This window comes from Eulemur rufifrons, chromosome 2 (assembly GCF_041146395.1).
Source record: "Eulemur rufifrons isolate Redbay chromosome 2, OSU_ERuf_1, whole genome shotgun sequence".
In the NCBI taxonomy this organism is placed as follows: Eukaryota; Metazoa; Chordata; class Mammalia; order Primates; family Lemuridae; genus Eulemur; species Eulemur rufifrons.
In genome coordinates this window covers 20197068-20215103 of record NC_090984.1, presented here as the reverse complement: position 1 = coordinate 20215103, position 18036 = coordinate 20197068, and the positions used below count along the sequence as shown (strand labels likewise).

General features: G+C 35.3%; 1 protein-coding gene across 1 annotated transcript in view; it reads left to right on the top strand.

The window, feature by feature from the left end:
* ETFA (electron transfer flavoprotein subunit alpha) overlaps window positions 1-18036 on the top strand; it is a 76643-nt gene that overhangs the window by 36485 nt on the left and 22122 nt on the right. Inside the window, exon 9 of the mRNA XM_069457022.1 lies at window positions 3664-3746. Within this exon, the coding sequence (XP_069313123.1) occupies window positions 3664-3746 (83 nt within the window). The remainder of the gene's footprint in view (window positions 1-3663; window positions 3747-18036) is intronic.

Here is an 18036-nt window from a genome sequence, read left to right as displayed (position 1 = left end):
GGTCTGGCATATAAGAAGCTTGGAAGTCGCCATTTTGTCCTAACAAGTAAAAAGCTGAACAAATTAATGAATCAGCTTTTCTTAGATCTGTAAGAGAAGTGAGGTCACATGGCAAACCACTGTCCCCTAAATAGGAGAGACTAACAGGCAAAAACAGAAAATCACAACTTATTGGGAGTGGAAACGAAACAGTAGCAACCTCCATAGGCACCAGTGCTGGGGTAAGGAAACTTGAACTGTAATTGACGAATTTATGGAGGCTCTGTATTTAAAAGCTCCAGGGGAATCCAGCAAAACCCCCATGCTTTTTTGAATTTTACCTTCAGGGGCTCAACCAAGTTCTCATAGTGAAAATTAAAAAAAAATCACCCTGCGCTTCCAGTATGGTGAAAAAGAACCATTTTGAAATATGCCAGTGCATTCTGTTCTTCTTATCAAGGTTGCCCTCACGAGGAACTATTTAACCAGAGCCTAACTTGCTGTGGTTTTATTTGAGCCTAACTGACCTAGGGAAAGGGAAATTCCCAACTCCAGCCCCCTCAAGCCTTCTGCAAGGGAGAAAGGAAATATCCAACTTCAATCCACTCTAGGCATCCTGTCCCACCCAAGGGGAAGCATGTATAAAGTTTACAGTTGAGAGGTACAGTCTCAATAAAACACCAAGGCCTAATCATAGGTCTGTGGAATGCTTCCCCTCTCCCACTCCTCGTCACCATGATACTAAAGGCTTATTTACAGCACTTCCTTTTACCCAGTATATCTGGCTATCAAGAAAAAATAAGGCATGCTGAAAGGCAATAGACAGCTTGAAGAGACAGAGCAAACATCAGAACCAGACGCAGTAGGAATTATCAGACTGGAAATTTCAAACAATTCTAATTAATATGCTAAGGACTCTAATGATAAAGTAGATAGCATACCACATGGGCAATGTAAGCAGACAGGTGAAAGTTTTAAGGAAGAACCAAAATGACATGCTAGAGATAATATGGTATCAGAAACAAAATGGTAATAGAAACAAAAAATGCCTTTTAAGGTCTTCTTAGTAGACTGGACATGGCTGAGGAGAGACTCTCTGAGCTCTATGATATCTCAGTAGAAATGTCCAAACTCAAAAGCAAAGAGAGAAAAGACTGGAAAAAGAAAAAAAAAAAGCAGAACAGAACATACAAGAATCATGGGACAACTACAAAAAGTATAATATACGTGTGACAGGAACACCACAAGGAAAAGAGAAAGGAACAGAAGCAATATCTGAAACAATGACTGAGAATTTCCGCAAATTAATGTCAGATACCAAACTACAGGTCCAGGAAGCCCAGAGAACACCAAGCAGGATAAATGCCAGAAAAATGAAAAACTACAACTTGGCATAAAATTTTCAAAGTGCAGAAAATCAAAGATTCTGAAAAAAGCCAGAGGAAAATAACACCTTACCTATAGAAAAAAGCAAAGATGAGAATTCCAACTTACCTCTCTTTAGAGACCATGCAGGCAAGAAGAGAGTAGAGTAAAATGTTTAAAGTGTTTAGAGGAAGCACCTACAAATCTAGCATTTTGTACCCTGTGAAATTATCCTTTAAAAGTGAAAGAGAAATAAAGACTTTCTCAGACAAATAAAAATTGAAGGAATTTGTTGTAGGGTTACCTTACAAGAATGTTAAAAGAACCTTTTCCTTCATTTATAGACAAGGAAATGATACAGGTCAAAAACTGATGTGCATAAAACAAGGAAGAGCTTTGGAGAAGGAATAAGTAAAAGTAAAATAAAAACTTTTATTTTTCTTAGTCTTAATTGATCTAACAGGCAGTAGTTTGTTCAAAATAATAATAGCAAGAATGTATTCTACCACATATACTCACACATATATTTATGTATATGTGAAATGAATGACAGCAATATACAGGAACAGGAGATAGAAATTAGGATTATCTTGCTATGTGGTAGTTGTACCACTCGTGAAATGGTATAATGTTGTTTGAAAGTGAACTTGGATTAGTTGTAAGTGTATATTGCAAACTCTAGGACAACCACTAAAAAAAGTAAAAAAAAAAAAAAAAAAAAGAAGTACAACTGATAGCTAAGAAAAGAGAGAAAATGGAATCATAAAATGCTCAGTTGGTGGAAGACAAAAATAGGAACAAAGAACAAAGGCAACAAATAGAAAACAGTTTCAAAATGGCAGATTTTAATCCAACTGTGTCAGTTATTACTATGAACATCAGTGGTCTAAATGCACCAATTAAAAGATAGAGATTAGCAGAGGGGATGAAAAAATAAGACCCGACTACATGTCGTCTACAAGAAACCCACTTTAAATATAAAAACTTCATATAGATTAAAAGTAAATGGGTAGAGAGAGATAAACCATGCTAACACTAAACAAATGCAGGAGTAGCTATATTAATTTCAGACAGAGCCAACTTAAGTTTTAATCAACTTAAAGTTTTAAACTTCAGTTTTAATAAAACTTAATATAAGTTGAGTTTTGCCAGTATTGGTCTCTGTGTTCCAGAAATCATGGGGTAGGTGCTCAGGAATTGAGGAGGAGTAGATGAGTGCAGATTAGGGAGCACACAGCGCATATGGGCATCAGCGTGTGGATTATGAAGAGTAACCTTTGAGTCTAGGGCTTCTTTTAGTGACTGGCGCATGTGAAGGGCAACATGTCCTGGCTGATTCAAGACAGATAGTTGTGGTGAGGCTGTGAGTGTTCAGAGGTAGCAAGTTGTCTTGTCGATGGCTCCCTCTTGTCCTCTCTAGCTGGAGATGAGGCCTGAGGCTCATTCTTGACTCCTGCTGGGGAAAGGGTGGTTTTATTCCAAAGTAGAGGGCTCCTTGTTGACTCCTATTGAATGAGAATAGAAAAAAACAGTAAAATTTTATTTATGTATCAATTAGATGGCAAATATTGGTTAAACCTTTGTCTTGTTATATATAACTCTTTTCTTTATCTGGTCACAAGAGGTAATGTTGTTATAGTACCTTTCTTCAAAAGTTATGAAGTTATTACACAAAAAAGCATTATATAATGACATCTTAAACAGATTATAGTGTAGATTTTATGAATGCCTTTTTGATAAAGCAAGTAGAGGAGTTCAGCCCAATTTAAAATCTGAAATATTTGGGTACAAATAAAAATTACTTATTAAAGCTTTCTATGTAAAATGCATTGGTACTTAGTATTTAGAATTCACAATCAGTAATGGGGATTTTTTAAAAAGTAAGTCTTTTATAATATAGGGTTTTTTTTGTTTTAGAGACAGGGTCTCGCTCTATTGTCGTGGCTGGAGTGTGGTAGCACGATTATAGTTTACTGCAGCCTTGAAATCTTGGCTCAAGCAGTCCTCCTGCCTCAGCTTTCCGAATAGGTGGGGACTACAGGCATGTGCCACCACCGCCGGCTAATTTTTAAAAAATATTTTGGAGAGACAGGGTCTCACTGTCTTGCCTAGGCTGGTCTCAAACTCCTGGGCTCAAGTGATCCCCCCACTTCAACCTCCCAAAGTGCTGGGATTACAGGCATGAGCCACTGTGCCCACCCTTATAAAATAAATTTCGAACTGTATTATATTAGTATCTTCATTTATAGTTTTAGTAAATATCCCAAGTAACTGAATAATAGAGCTTGAAAAAAATGACAAATATTTTTTTCTTCTTAGTTGGTGCTTCCCGTGCTGCTGTTGATGCTGGCTTTGTTCCCAATGATATGCAAGTTGGACAGACAGGAAAAATAGTAGCACCAGTAAGTACTGCAGTAAAATATGCCATACAAAATTCTATGGGGATAAGCACTGTATGTATTTGTTGAACTATAGTCTCAGTGATTTATGTTTTATTCAGTGTTCCTGAGCTGTTAGCTATTACCAAAGTGAATGTGTCCTCAAAAGGTCTGTGGAGTTATTAGTCTTAGTAAAATGCTTAGCAGTTCTTAAATCCAGCTTATTTTTCAGGTACCTTAAAGCAGTAGAACACTTTGTCAGATTAAGTCATGTCACAACATCAAATATAAAACTTATAAAAGTAGCTTTTTATTATTGTTGATTTTGTAAGTTTACACTGATAACAGTTATTTGCCATAAGACTTCAGAGTATAAAATCAATTGGTGAGAACAATGAACCTATTTAATGAACACAGAATTTTAAAATTGGGAATGACAGTTTTAGTTTTATATCTGCCTGAACACCTAGATTAGTTCTGTATTTTGTCTAGTAGTGTGAATTTCAGAAAATGCTGATCCACATAGGTAAGTGATACTACAATATTCTTTAGTTAAACCTATCCAAAACATGAAAAGGAGGAGCAGGAAATGTTGTTTCAAAGTTGAGTCACTAACAATTTATAATGACTGTCCACATTTCTTAGGTGATAAAAGTTTTTTGTGGATAGGATTTTCAGCCAGTTTAAACCTATGTTATGTGGAGAAAAATGTGTTTTTCATGTATTTCAAAACAAAATGTGTTTTTGTTATTTCAAAACAATATTAAGTCATGTCCATTTAAAAAAAATCTCGTATCTCAATGCTCTATTTCATGAGATGGTCACTCAGTTTCAAAATACTGTAGTCACATTTTTTAAGGCTTGTCATTGAAGTTTGTTTTGAAGTATCTGTTCAAGGCTTTTGCCCATTTAAAACTTGAGTTATTTGTCTTTCTATTGTCTTTGTAGTTCTTTATATAACCTACATACAAATTCTTTGTCAGATAAGTACTGTGAGTATTTTTTCCCATGCTAGGCCTTCCTATTCATTTTCTTTTGATGAGCAGAAACTTTTAATTTTGATAAAGTCCAATATATCTGTCATTTTTCTTATGATTAATACTTTTGTTGTTATTCAGCTTATTTGAAGTTAGATAAGAAATCTCAAAGCTTAAAATAGGTATTATAGCTATTCATAAATTAAGTCACAATACCATTTGACCAGTTTGCTTGTCATACCATATTAGTCAGGCTGTGAGAATAGATTTATTGAGCAGCTGAGCTTGAGCTCTATGGCATTTAATTAGGTCTGGCATGCGTGTACGTACACACACACACACACACACACACACTTATTTTAAAGAGACGGGGTCTTGCTATTAATACGTTGCCCAGCCTGGAGTGCAGCGGCTATTCACAGGTATGGACACAGCACACTGCATAGGCCTTGAACTCCTGGCCTCAAGAGGTCCTTCCGCCTTGGCCTCCTGAGTGGCTGGAAGTACAGCCACCACATGTGGCCGGCACACATATTTTTTTCGTGGAAGTCTTGTCCAATTTTACATGAGTAGACATCTTTAGGGCTAAATTCGTAAAAGGTTAGCAGACTTATGACCTTCCTCATCAAAAATACTTCTATAAGAAATTCAGAGATGTATATAAAACGGCAGAGAGACTTATTTATTTTGACTGAAGGGGAAACTGGTTATTAAATAGAATAGCAGAGTGGCAGGGAGGAAATGTGACTGGCGGCATCCTTTCCTATATTGGAAATAAATGTCATATAATCAGCTTTATTCAACATTACTCTTATGAATATAGAGCTATTAAAATTTTTTCATAAGGAAATTAAATACATTAAATGCTTTGAAGACTTTATTTAACACAAACTATACAGCCCCCCAGAGAATTCTGATTCATTAATTTGGGAGTTAGGCATGGATGTGTATATATGTATGCATTTGTTTGTGTATTTTTTAAGGCTCTAAAACTTTGGAAACAATCTGAAATTTATAGAAAACTTATAAATGCAGAACAAACGCCTTTATTTTTGTGGACTATTTGAGAGTAATTTGCTGATATGATTCCCCATCATCCCCAGATATATTATATAGGACATTCACTTAATAACCACAATGTAACTTTTAAAATTAGGACATTAACATTGATACATAATGTTACTTTTTTTTTTTTTTTTTGAGACAGAGTCTCGCTTTGTTGCCCAGGCTAGAGTGAGTGCCATGGTGTCAGCCTAGCTCACAGCAACCTTAAACTCCTGGGCTCAAGCAAACCTCGTGCCTCAGCCTCCTGAGTAGCTGGGACTACAGGCATGAGCCACCATGCTTGGCTAATTTTTTGTTTCTATTTTTAGTTGACTGGCTACTTTTTTCTATTTTTAGTAGAGACGGGGTCTCGCTCTTGTTCAGGCTGGTCTCGAACTCCTGACCTCAAGCGATCCCCAACCCCCCCCACCCCCGCCTCGGCTTCCCAGAGTGCCAGGATTACAGGCGTGAGCCACTGCACCTGGCTGGTTATATATCTTTAATAGGAATATCACAGAATTGATAGCTTATCAGGTGGTACACAATTTCATTTGGTTTTTTTACTTTGATCCTTCAATTAAAATGATATCTGCCAGCTTCTCCAGTATAAAATTACTTTTCCCTTTGTAATTCATAAATATTTCATAAGAAGATACTTTGAAATGATGTAAATATTCCAATTTTCCTCAAACTTTCGATTTATTTATATCAGTATGGACTCATGGTTCCTGTTTTAGTCGATGGGTGAAAATCTGTTGTAATCATTATTATTACTGATGTACAAATTGTCTCACATTTGGCTAGTGAGAGGCCCTTCAGGGTGGCTTCTGTGTCTTTTTCACATGTTCCCATCATTCTTTGGACCCTTTCCTACTTTCTGATAGGACAAAATGTTCCAGGCTCATTTTGTACTTTTTCTGTCCCAGCCCTGGAATCAGTCACTGATCCAGGGAGTCCTGGTTCCCTCAGTCTCCAACATCCTGCACTAAGCAGCCTTCCTACGTAGATACCCTGCTCACCCTGCTTGGATGCTGATACCTATGTCTGGGTAGTATTTTCCTAGGGTGGTTGTACAGTTTTACAACTCCCACCAACTATGTATGTGGGTTCCAGTTCCTCCTCGTTTTCACCATCTGGTGTTTTAGCTATTCTGGTGGATGTGTAATGGTACGTTTTTGTGGTTTTAATTTGCATTTCCCTGATATCTAATGACAATGGGCACTGTTGTATTGTTGGCCATTCAGATATCTTCCTTATGAAGTGTCTGTTCAAATCTTTTGCCCTTCTTAAAATTGAATTGCTTGTTATTATTGAGTTATAAAAGTTTTTTATATATTCTGGTTTTTTGTTAGGTGTTTTACAAATATTTTCTCCCTATCTGTGGCTTTCCTATTTATTTTCTATTGGTATCAAATTGAGAAAGTTCCCTTCTGTTCCTAATTTGCTGAGAGTTTTTGAATCATGAATATGTGTTGAATTTTGTCATATGTTTTCTGCATCTGTTGAAATGATTGTATGGTTTTTCTTTATTCTGTTAATATGGTGAGTTACATTGATTTTTTTGAATGTTAAAAATCAACCACCTTGAATTACTACATTAAACTCTAGTTTATAATTATATGTTATTCTTTTAACATATTACTGGTTTGAGTCACTGATACTTTGTCAATAATTTTTGGGTCTGTGTTTATCAGGATATTCTGTAATTTTCTTTTTCTTTTTTTAAAAAACATCTGTGTAGTTTTGATGTCAACATTATACTGTCTTCATAAAATGGTTGGAAGATGTTTCTTCCTGGTCTATTTTCTGAATGAGTTTGTATAAGCTTGGTGTTTTTATTTTTATTTTTTCCTTAAATGTTTGATGTAATTCATTAGTGCAGCCATTTTGGTGTAGTGTTTTCTTTGTTGGAGTATTTGATAGTCAACTCAGTTTCTTTAATAGATTTAGGGGTATTCAGATTTTCTGTTTTATTTTGAGTCAGTTTTGCTAAGTGGTGGGTTTTGAGGAATTGATTCATTTCTTCCAGAAATGAAGAAGAAATGAAGTTGTCAGAAATATATTAGATAAAGTTTACAACATTGCCTTATTTTTCTTTTATTGTATATAAGATCTGAAGTGATAGACCTTACATTTCTTATATTGTTAGTCTGTGTCTTCTCTCTTCGTTCTTTCCTCTTCATTAGTCTAGTTAGGAGTTTATAAAAATTTTTAAAAATATTTTCAACGATCCAACTTTAAGAAATAACAGCTTTATTGAGATATAATTCGCATACTATACAATTCACTCATTTATAGTGTTTAATTCAGTGGCTTTTAGTGTATTCACAGAGTTGTATAATTATCATAAAGTCAGTTTTAGAACATATTCATCACTCCTGAAAGAAGAAACCCCAAACTTTTTTTCTTCCCAACTCCTCTTGTCCTAGGCAACTGTTAGTATACTTTCTGTCTGTTGATTTGCCTATTCTAGACATTTTATATAAATGAAATCATATAATATTTGGCCTTTTGTGGCTAGCTTCTTTCATTTGTCATGATGTTTTCGAGGTTCATTTATGTCATGGCATTTCTTTTTATTGCTGAATAATATTCCATTGTGTGGTTATACCACATTTTATTTACCCATTCATGGTGGACATTTGAGTTCTTTTCACTTCTTAGCTATTACAAATAATGATGCTATGAACATTCATGTACAAGTTTTTGTGTAGACATATGTTTTCATTTCTCTTGTGCATCTACCTAAGATTGGAATTGCTAGTCATATTGTAGCTCTTTGTTCAACCTTTAGAGGAATTGCCAAACTGTTTTCCAGAGTAGCTCTGAGCCAACTTTTAGCTTTGTTAATTTTTCTATTGTTTGTCTGTTTTTTATTTTATTGATTTTTGCTCTTTATTTCTTTTCTTCTAATCACCTTGGGTTTGCCTTGCCTTTAAGGTACAATTTTATTAATTTTATATTTTTCTTGTTTTTAAATTCAAATATTAAAGCTATAAATTTTCCATTAAGCACTCCTTTGGCTACAGCCCACAGATACTGATATATTGTAGCTTTATCATTCATTTCAAAGTATTTTCTAATTTAGAAATGTTTGATTTCTAGAAATTTATAGTTCTTTCCTAGATATCTTTCTGTTACTGATTTCTCATTTAGTTTTATTGTGGTCAGAGAATATCTCTTATAATAGTTCAGTTTAATTTATTGAGACGTTTTATGGCTTACTGTATACTCTATCCTGGTGAACACACCATGTGCACTTGAAAAGAATGTGTATTCTGCGGTTGTTGGGTTGTTGGGTGTAATGTTCTATAAACATTAGATCAAAAGGCGAAATCCGGACTGCCGCCTGTTTTTGTACATAAAGTTTTATTGGAATACAGCTATTCTCATTCATATATTTATTTGTCTATGTCTGCTTTTGCTTTATAACAGAAGAATTGAGTAGTTACAACAGAGACTCTATGGCCCACAAAACTGAAAATTTTTACTATCTAACCCTTTACAGATAAATTTGCTGACCCCTACTCTACATCTTTTATGCCCTTACTGAATTTTTTGGTCTTGTAGTTCTGTCAGTTACTGGGAGAAGGTGTTAAAAACTAGGCCGGGCGTGGTGGCTCACGCCTGTAATCCTAGCACTCTGGGAGGCCGAGGTGGGCGGATCCTTTGAGCTCAGGAGTTCGAGACCAGCCTGAGCAAGAGAGAGACCCCACCTCTACTAAAAATAGAAAGAAATTATATGGACAGCTAAAAATATATATAGAAAAAATTAGCCGGGCATGGTGGTGCATGCCTGTAGTCCCAGCTACTCGGGAGGCTGAGACACGGGATCGCTTGAGCTCAGGAGTTTGAGGTTGCTGTGAGCTAGGCTGACGCCACGGCACTCACTCTAGCCTAGGCAACAGAGTGAGACTCTGTCTCAAAAAAAAAAAAAAAACTATATGGGCTGGGCGTGGTGGTTCATGCCTGTAATCCTAGCACTTTGGGAGGCCAAAGCAGAAGGACTGCTTGAGGCCAGGAGTTTGAGACCAGCCTGGACAAATACAAGTAAAGCAACAAACCCAACCATGTCTGTAGATGTGTCTGTTAGACAAAAGTACAGTCTTGCAGATGATATATTAATTTAGTATTCATGTTTACAGCTAAATCTTTTATTCAGCAAGTTACTGTACCATTGGAATGTGGCAGTGCCATAGTTTCTTTCACTGATTTTCATCTAGCAGGCATTCGGCAACATCACCTTTATTAGTCTCTCAGCAACTATACTTCTGATAACTTAGGATGCTTCAGTGACTTTCTTTTCTAGTTTGGAAAGCTGAAATAAATAGCTTTTGGCTTTTAAGCTCATTACATCTATGATAAAATAAAATCCAATGTAGTTTTCTCTGAACTCTGAATGTTTATTTTCAAAATGACCATAATTTCTGTTTCATAAGATATAGTAAGGTAAATTATTAACATCCCTCCCCATGACATCCCATCCACCTCAAGATAATTTGATTTCTTATTTATAATTTTACACAGTAATTTTTAGTGTAGATTTCTCTTTTCCATAAGTTAGAGAACTCTTATCAATTTCACTTTTTTCAGCATCTTGATACCTAGATGTTGCAGCCGTGGGTTGAGAAATAAGTCTTCTATTTTAGTTAGTATAAATATTATCAAAATCTAAAGTAATAGTCTTAGGGAAATTTAAAAGTATATAGAAGTTTTAAAAAATTTTTTAAATGTTATTGCCATGTAAGACAACAAAGTACACTTCTTGATGCATTTCCTTACAGGCACAAGGAAATCTTTGGGATTTCATATATTAATTTATTGGATGATAATGAGGTTATAACTAAGAGCACAAACTGCTATACTGTACTGAGAACAAATTAAGTTAATCTCTGTGTACACACATATTTATATCTAAAACATACTACCTTAAAAATTTTAGGAAATATAAAAATCCAGATGCATACATTCTATTAGCCATCAGAGTGATGGTTTCCTCAAAAGTCCTGTAGCGTCTGGAAAACTCCACTGTACACTGTGAGAAAATGAGAGAAAAAAGGGCAAATAACATCTTAGTCTTACTGTGACAATAGTTTTGACCTTGAAGAACCCCTGAAAGGATCTTGAGACTCTCAGAGTTATCTAGACCATATTTTGAGAATCATTGGTTATCTAATACTTTTGGAATATATTGTAGAGACATCGAATAACATGTAGTAGAGATTGTGGATTTGTTATATGCCTATTAAGAATATTTTTTGTTTTAGTAGGCAGTTAAATTGGCTGAACTGAAACTCCAAACTCTTTCTCCGCTGTTCTGTTCTTTCAGTGTTAGCCAGGCAGCTTCGAGTCCACCTCATACATGCCTGAGAGGCTAGCCAGAGTTTTGAGCGGAGTTTATGTGCAGAGTCTGTGGTTCTCCCTCTGTGGTTCTTTGCTCCCTGGAATTTTATTTTCAGTTTCCAGCTGGTGTGGGGCCACAAATACTTTTGTGTGTTTCCTCAACCCTTAAGACTGCAGGTTTCTATCCAGAGTGCCTGATTTCTGATTGGATTTTATCCCTGTGGGGAATCTGCACATGCCCCAAGGGAAAAAGTGAAGGTATGTGCTGGGCTCATCTCAGTGTGCCTCCCTCCCCTACAGAATTCTGGCTCCTCAAATGCTTCCTGTCCAGATTGGTCTCCGATGTACTTAAACAGTTGCTATCTGTATTTAACCAGGTTTTCTAGTTGTTCTCAGCAGGATTAGTCTGATAGAAGCTATTCCTTCAGGGCCATACACAGGAGTCCTGAGGCCCAGAACTGAATGTATTACTTCACATGTGCTCTGACTCAAGCACACTTGGATTATTATCTCCCTAAATAATATCTTAATTAATGCTACTTAATATTGCATTAGGTTTTTGGCAGCTGTGTCCCACTATTGGCAAGACTTGTGGCCATCCAAAATCTCCCCTTCCCCTCACTTGAATTGCTTGCTGTTAAACCACATCTCCCTTGTCTAGTAATAATGCAATATTTCTTTGTTTTTGAAGCTGAGCATAGTACTTTCATTTATCCTTATTTAATTTAGATCTTTTTTTCCTACCATTGAAGCCTCTTGAATCTTTTATAGCTTGATTTAGTTTTCCATTCACTTTCCTTTCAACTTTATAATTATTTGAACTTCCTATGTTTTGTTTTTTTCCTATTTTGTAATAATTATGGAAAGTCTTACCACTGTTCTTTCTGATAAGTAATAAAAAGTTCCCTACTTCTTCAAGTAAGGAGAAACAATGTCAAATTTGGTTATCCTCACAGAATAGTTTTTTTACTTTTATGATCAATTATTTGAGAAAATATGTAATACCCAGAGGATGCTATGAATTTTGTTATACAGGGTGTCCCAAGGTTCTCCTCTCCATACAAAGGAAAAATTCTGTAATGGATATTTTGTAAATCTACATTTAGCTACAATTTCCCATTTTCCCTGTATATGGTGACTTTTGGGACACCCTGTACTTTTAAATGCCTTTTTTGCTGTTCACAATAATTTACACATGCGTATGAAAGATTATGGAACAATTCCTGCTGTGCTTATGGATTCATGCTCCCTGCAAGAATTCAGACCCAGTGATGAGAAACCATTAGTCAATCTAGCTTACTGTTGTAACAAAGACTTCTACTCCTCTTTATTTTTTAATTGACTTTTTATTTGGAAATAATTTCAAGCTTACAAAAAGTTGAAAATTAATGCCAGGTACAGTGGCATATGCCTATAGTTCTGGTTACTTGGGAGGCTGAGGACAGGAGGATTGCTTGAGGCCAGGAGTTTGAGGCTGTAGTACACTATGATCGTGTCAGGGAATAGCTACCGCACTCCAGCCTGGGCAACATAGTGAGACCCCATCTCTTAAAGTATGATCCATATATTTTTTCCTGAACTATTTGACAGTAACATCATGACCCTTTACCCCTAAATACCTCAGTGTGTATTTCCTAAGAATAGAATAAATATTGTCTTATATAACCAAAGTACAGTTATATACCATATCCTAATTTTGTCAGTTCATATTCTAATGGAATATTTCAATTTTATCAGTTAGTCTAATAATGTTCATTATAATATTTTCCCCTCTTAATACAGAATCCAGTTTAGGGTTAGGTATTACATTTAGTCATCAATGTCTTTGGCCTTTAGCTTCATGGTTGTGATAAGAGGTGGTTCCCAGTTTTTATTTATTCTCAGTCTTAGGCACCTCTGCTCCTGGACATCAGATTGGGGCTTTCTCGGTGCTCTGGCTTCTACTGTCGCCCTCTACCTATGGCAGCCAAATTCTGCCTCATGTTTCTTGGTGGTGCGTGGCAGTTTGGGTGATCTTAAGAAAATTCAGGTGGAAGGTAAATAAAGTTGGAAAGGTATGTTGAAACTAGGAGAGAAATTTTAAATAAAAAAGATTCTATTGGGTCCTGTTCATTTGCTAGATGTGGGCTGCAAATTTGGCGTTAGGTTTTCTAGAAGCCAATTCATATTGGGAAACAAGAACCCTGATTTACAGTGTCTCTAAGGTAAAAACAAACTAATTGCACATAGGAAGTATCATTTGGCCTGGTATCAAGATCAGAGAGATATATATCCCTTGAGTCCTTATAAAGAGGACACTATTGATTGACATCTTCAACAGTACCTTTACTATAAATAGGACAGTGGTTTCACTGGACTGTTTTTTAGAATGTCCCTCAATATAGGCTAATTGCTTAAATTAAGTGCATTTCCATGAGAAGCAGAAATTATTTGATTTTGTGTCTACTGTTCAGAATTATTCTAGGGTAAAATTTAAGACCAGTGATTTAGTTGTAGAACTCTTCTTCAAATGAAATTTTATCAGGAAGCACCATACCTAATATAGGAAAATGTGGAGTTAAAGTGGGGTGGTGTACCTAGAGTGCTACTAGCTTGGCTCTCTCCCTTTCTCATTTTTGTGAAAGAGTCTCTATTGCACCTCTGCAACATGATTAGAGCCTTGAGCACATTATAAAAACTACTGCAGAGAAAATTGGTGCAGTGCATAGCCCCAAATAGTTCTCTACAAATGTATCTACCTAATTTCTGATTTTGTCCTCTGTTAGTATTTCAACTACATTATTTTAAATTGTCACCCGTTTTTAAAATTCCTTATTTAGTATCATTCCCTTATTCCCAAACACTGACTTTTCCTTCCACTTCACAAGTAAATTTATTGTACTTTTTTTTTTTTTTTTTTTTTCAAAGACAGTCTCACTCTGTCGCCCCAGCTAGAGTGCCGTGGTGTCAACCTAGCTCACAGCAACCTCAAACTCCTGGTCTCAAGCAATCCTTCTGCCTCAGCCTCCCAAGTAGCTGGGACTACAGGCATGCGCCACCATGCCCGGCTCATTTTTTCTATATATATTTTTAGTTGTCCAGCTAATTTCTTTCTATTTTTAATAGAAACGGGGTCTCACTCTTACTCAGGCTGGTCTTGGAACTCCTGAGCTCAAGCAATCCTTCCACCTCGGTCTCCCAGAGTGCTAGGATTACAGGCATGAGCCACCTCGCCCGGCCAAATTTATTGTACTTTCTACAAAAGCAAAACAATACAAAAATCTGGCTTTTCTACATGTGTTAAAGAGATGAGCCTTTTCTTATTTAATGCTAATGTGTCTAATCAGTTACCTCAGCACTATTTATTACACATTCCTTCCCTCCCCACTGATCTATAGCATCACATCTTCCATATCAGATTTACATATTAATATATGTGTGGGTCTATTCCTAGGCTTTCTATTCTGTCCTATTGGGTAGTCATTTAGCACTGTACCAATATTACACTTAACGCTTTATAATAAAGTTATCTGGCTGGGCAATGCCCACCTTCCCAATTCTTTCCCAAAATTGTCTTAGCTATTCTAAGTCCTCTATTCTACTCTGCAGTTTTAGAATTCTCTTATCAAGCTCCACAGTTGGGATTTTGATTGGAAATGTAGGTATAACTCATTATCCAAGTTTAGTCTGTTCTTGCAGTTGTGTAGATACTGAAGCTTTAGAGAACCTGTCTATATTTTATTATCCTAAAAGGGAGAATTAATAACTGGTTTCCAGTCTTTCCAAAACCTCAAATAATTTCCCCGCATTATAAAATCTTCTTAAACACCTATATAAGATTTCTGTATAATATGAAGCTTTTAAAAATACCAGTTACTTAGTTATTTAACACTGAGCTCATTGGTTGATATGTTTTTGGATAGAATGCAGTGATAATTGTACAGTATTAGACATTTCTTCTATACTGCTCCAAACATATACCATAATGTAAATAAACAATGAGAAAATATGTTAGGTATGTGATTAATGCAGATAACTCTTGGCTAATAACTAAGGCCATTTAAAAATGACAATTTATTGATTGAAAAGTTGCCTGAGTGAGATTTGGTGGTGAATCAAGGTGTGTGGAAGGGATCTAGCAAAGGGGCTTACTGTGAGATCCAGAGAAGTGGTGGACAGTTTTCTCTTGTCAGCTCCTGAGATTCCAGAAATAGATGGCTGTGAACCATTGTCTGAAGCCTTAGATCAAGCAGTGAGATGAAAAATATCTCAAATTGCACGTCTCTTTGTATTCCCTTTGCTTGCGGTTATAGAATGTGAGCACAAAATGCGATTCTGTCAGGAAAATAGCTGAAATACCACTGCTGAGTAGACTGGACAGTCTCTCAGATTCATAAGCACCTTAAATGTGCACTCACGAACATTTCCTGGTAGTTTCTTTATTTGAATATGACTCCTGGGTTGAAATACTATGTATTGTAACAAATATTCAGGTATCAAAAATTCTTCAAGTGAGGAACGTTGGATGTATAGATTAATTTGGAGAGAGTTGACATATTTGCAGTGTTTGGTCCTCTCTCTATAACCATGATTTTATTTCTCCATTTATTTAGATAGTTTTATAATTTTTGATATAAAGACATATGGGAATATAATTGATATTTTTATATTGCTCTTATTAATTTATCTGTAGATTCTCTTGGGTATTGTACAAACATAGTCATGTTTTCTGGAAATAATAAAATTTTATTTCATCCTATTGTTTAATTTCGTTTTTATTGTGTGTAAGATATGGCTTCCTAGACATTATTGAAGATAAATGGTGATAATAAACATCCCTATCTCTAATTTTCAAGGAAATTCTTCCAATGTTTTACCATAAGTATAATGTTTTCTGTCTGTTTTTGGTGGATATCCTTTATCAGATTTAAAAAATTTCCCTACAATAGGCAGTATCCTATAGTGGTTAAAAATGGGTAAGAGTCCAGCCGTGTTGCCTGGATTCAGCTCTTAACATTACCACTTGCTTGCTCTGTGACTTCAGACAAATCACTTAACCTCTTTGTGCCACAGTTTTCTCAACTGTCTAATGGTGGTAATGATTGTCCATACTTCATACTGTAGTTTTAAAGATTAAGTTAGTTAATATATGTAAAACAGGGTTAAATGGGTTAATACATATAAAACACTTAAAACTGCACCTGGCATGTAGTAAGTGCTGTGTGTTAGCTATTTTTATAGTTACTGTCATAAATCCTTGTTTGCTAAGAGGTTTTTTGTTTTGAAATTGTGAACAGATCTTGAATTCTTCTTTAATGTTTGACAGACTCATTGGATTTTGATAGTGCATTAATATTAATATTTGTTGAGCTTCATAGAGTTTCAGATTTATGCTATGACTAGGATTTAATTAGTATGTCCTTTTAAGGCTTGGCATGTTTGGTGGTAATTCCCATTTTATATTTATTTCTGGATTGCCTTCTATTAGTTATGTTGATGATGCCGACCTTTACCTTCCTAACCATCCAAACATATAAGCATACTGCAGTCATTAAAGAATCTGTTATCTAATGCCAGGGAAATGTGTTCTTATACTTAGTGCAACTTCTTAGTTTGGCTGTATTTTGGTATTTTACTTACAGACCAGTTGTCCATTTATAATTCTGAGACTGTGAGTAGAAGTCAGTTTACCAGATGAATAAGCAGTTTGGGGAGAACTTACCAACATAATAAATTTTTTTTCTCAGCTTTCTTTTGAAAATTCACTATTGTTGAAAAGTCTGTGCAGGAACAAACTTTATAGAGTTATTTGTATACTGCTGGGACTGAATTTATGGGCTGCCCTTCTAACTTGCTAAAAAGCTGAAGATTGACAACTGCTTTCATACTGCATTATCTAGCTTGGCTTTTAACTCCAAGAGAACTATGCTCACAAATTGATGCTCTGTTCCTTTGGGGTTGGTATAGAAGCATTAAATTGTACTAAAATATTCATATGTGAGTGCATTTAGCTGAAAGCAATTGATGTTCTATTCCCAAGAGGACAAAAAGAAATGCTGTATGGACCTGAGGTCCAGAAAACACCCTGAGCATGCTTCTTAAAGGTAGTTCCATGGCCTGGATGATCAAAGCCCTAACAGTGAAGCTTAAAATGACAAAGGAGAAGTTGTAGAATTTATAAACTGTGGTTTGGATATATAAATTGTTTGGTTGTGTAGTAGTTAAAAAGTTAATTTCCAAAAATTAAGAGTTCTAATTATATCTTTGATTTGTTTTCTCAGCTAGTTTTTATTAGACTGATTAAACATTTATTCCAGAGGACCAATATCAGTGAAGTTTTTTATCTATTATAATTTTATTATATAAAGTTAAAAATTTTAAGTTTCAGAGAGTCCATTGAATTCTTTTTTACATGTATACTATAACTTTAAAAGCATGCCACTGATAATGATACTTGATATGCCTTGTAGATAGTGAATCTAATTTAATAGCTGGCATGAAAATCAATGAGAGTAGACAGCAAATCTTTGTTGAAGCTATCTTGGTGTGGTAACTTGAAAGGAATAAAACTATTCTGAATTTCTCTTCTTATTCTAACTGTGTAGTTTTGGTTCTTTCATCTAAAAACTAATTTCTCATGTATGGCTTCGCATGTGTAAATACACACATGAATGTCAAAGAACAGAAGACAGTGTACAAGAAGGAAATGTTAATTCAATAGATAATTGCTTATTTAGCATATGTAATTTAATAGTTGTGTTTACTTCAGGCCAAAGATATGAGTACTAAGATGTGCAGAAGGACATTTTAATAACTTAGTTTAGTTATATAGTGATATTAGCCAGTCTTAGTCTGAAAGGGAATTTGGGAAATGGCATTTGGGGCAGGAGGAATATATTCCATTTACTTAAAGTGAGATTGCTTTAGAGGATCTCTAGTTAGTTTGGATGCATAGTAAATTTATTATTTTC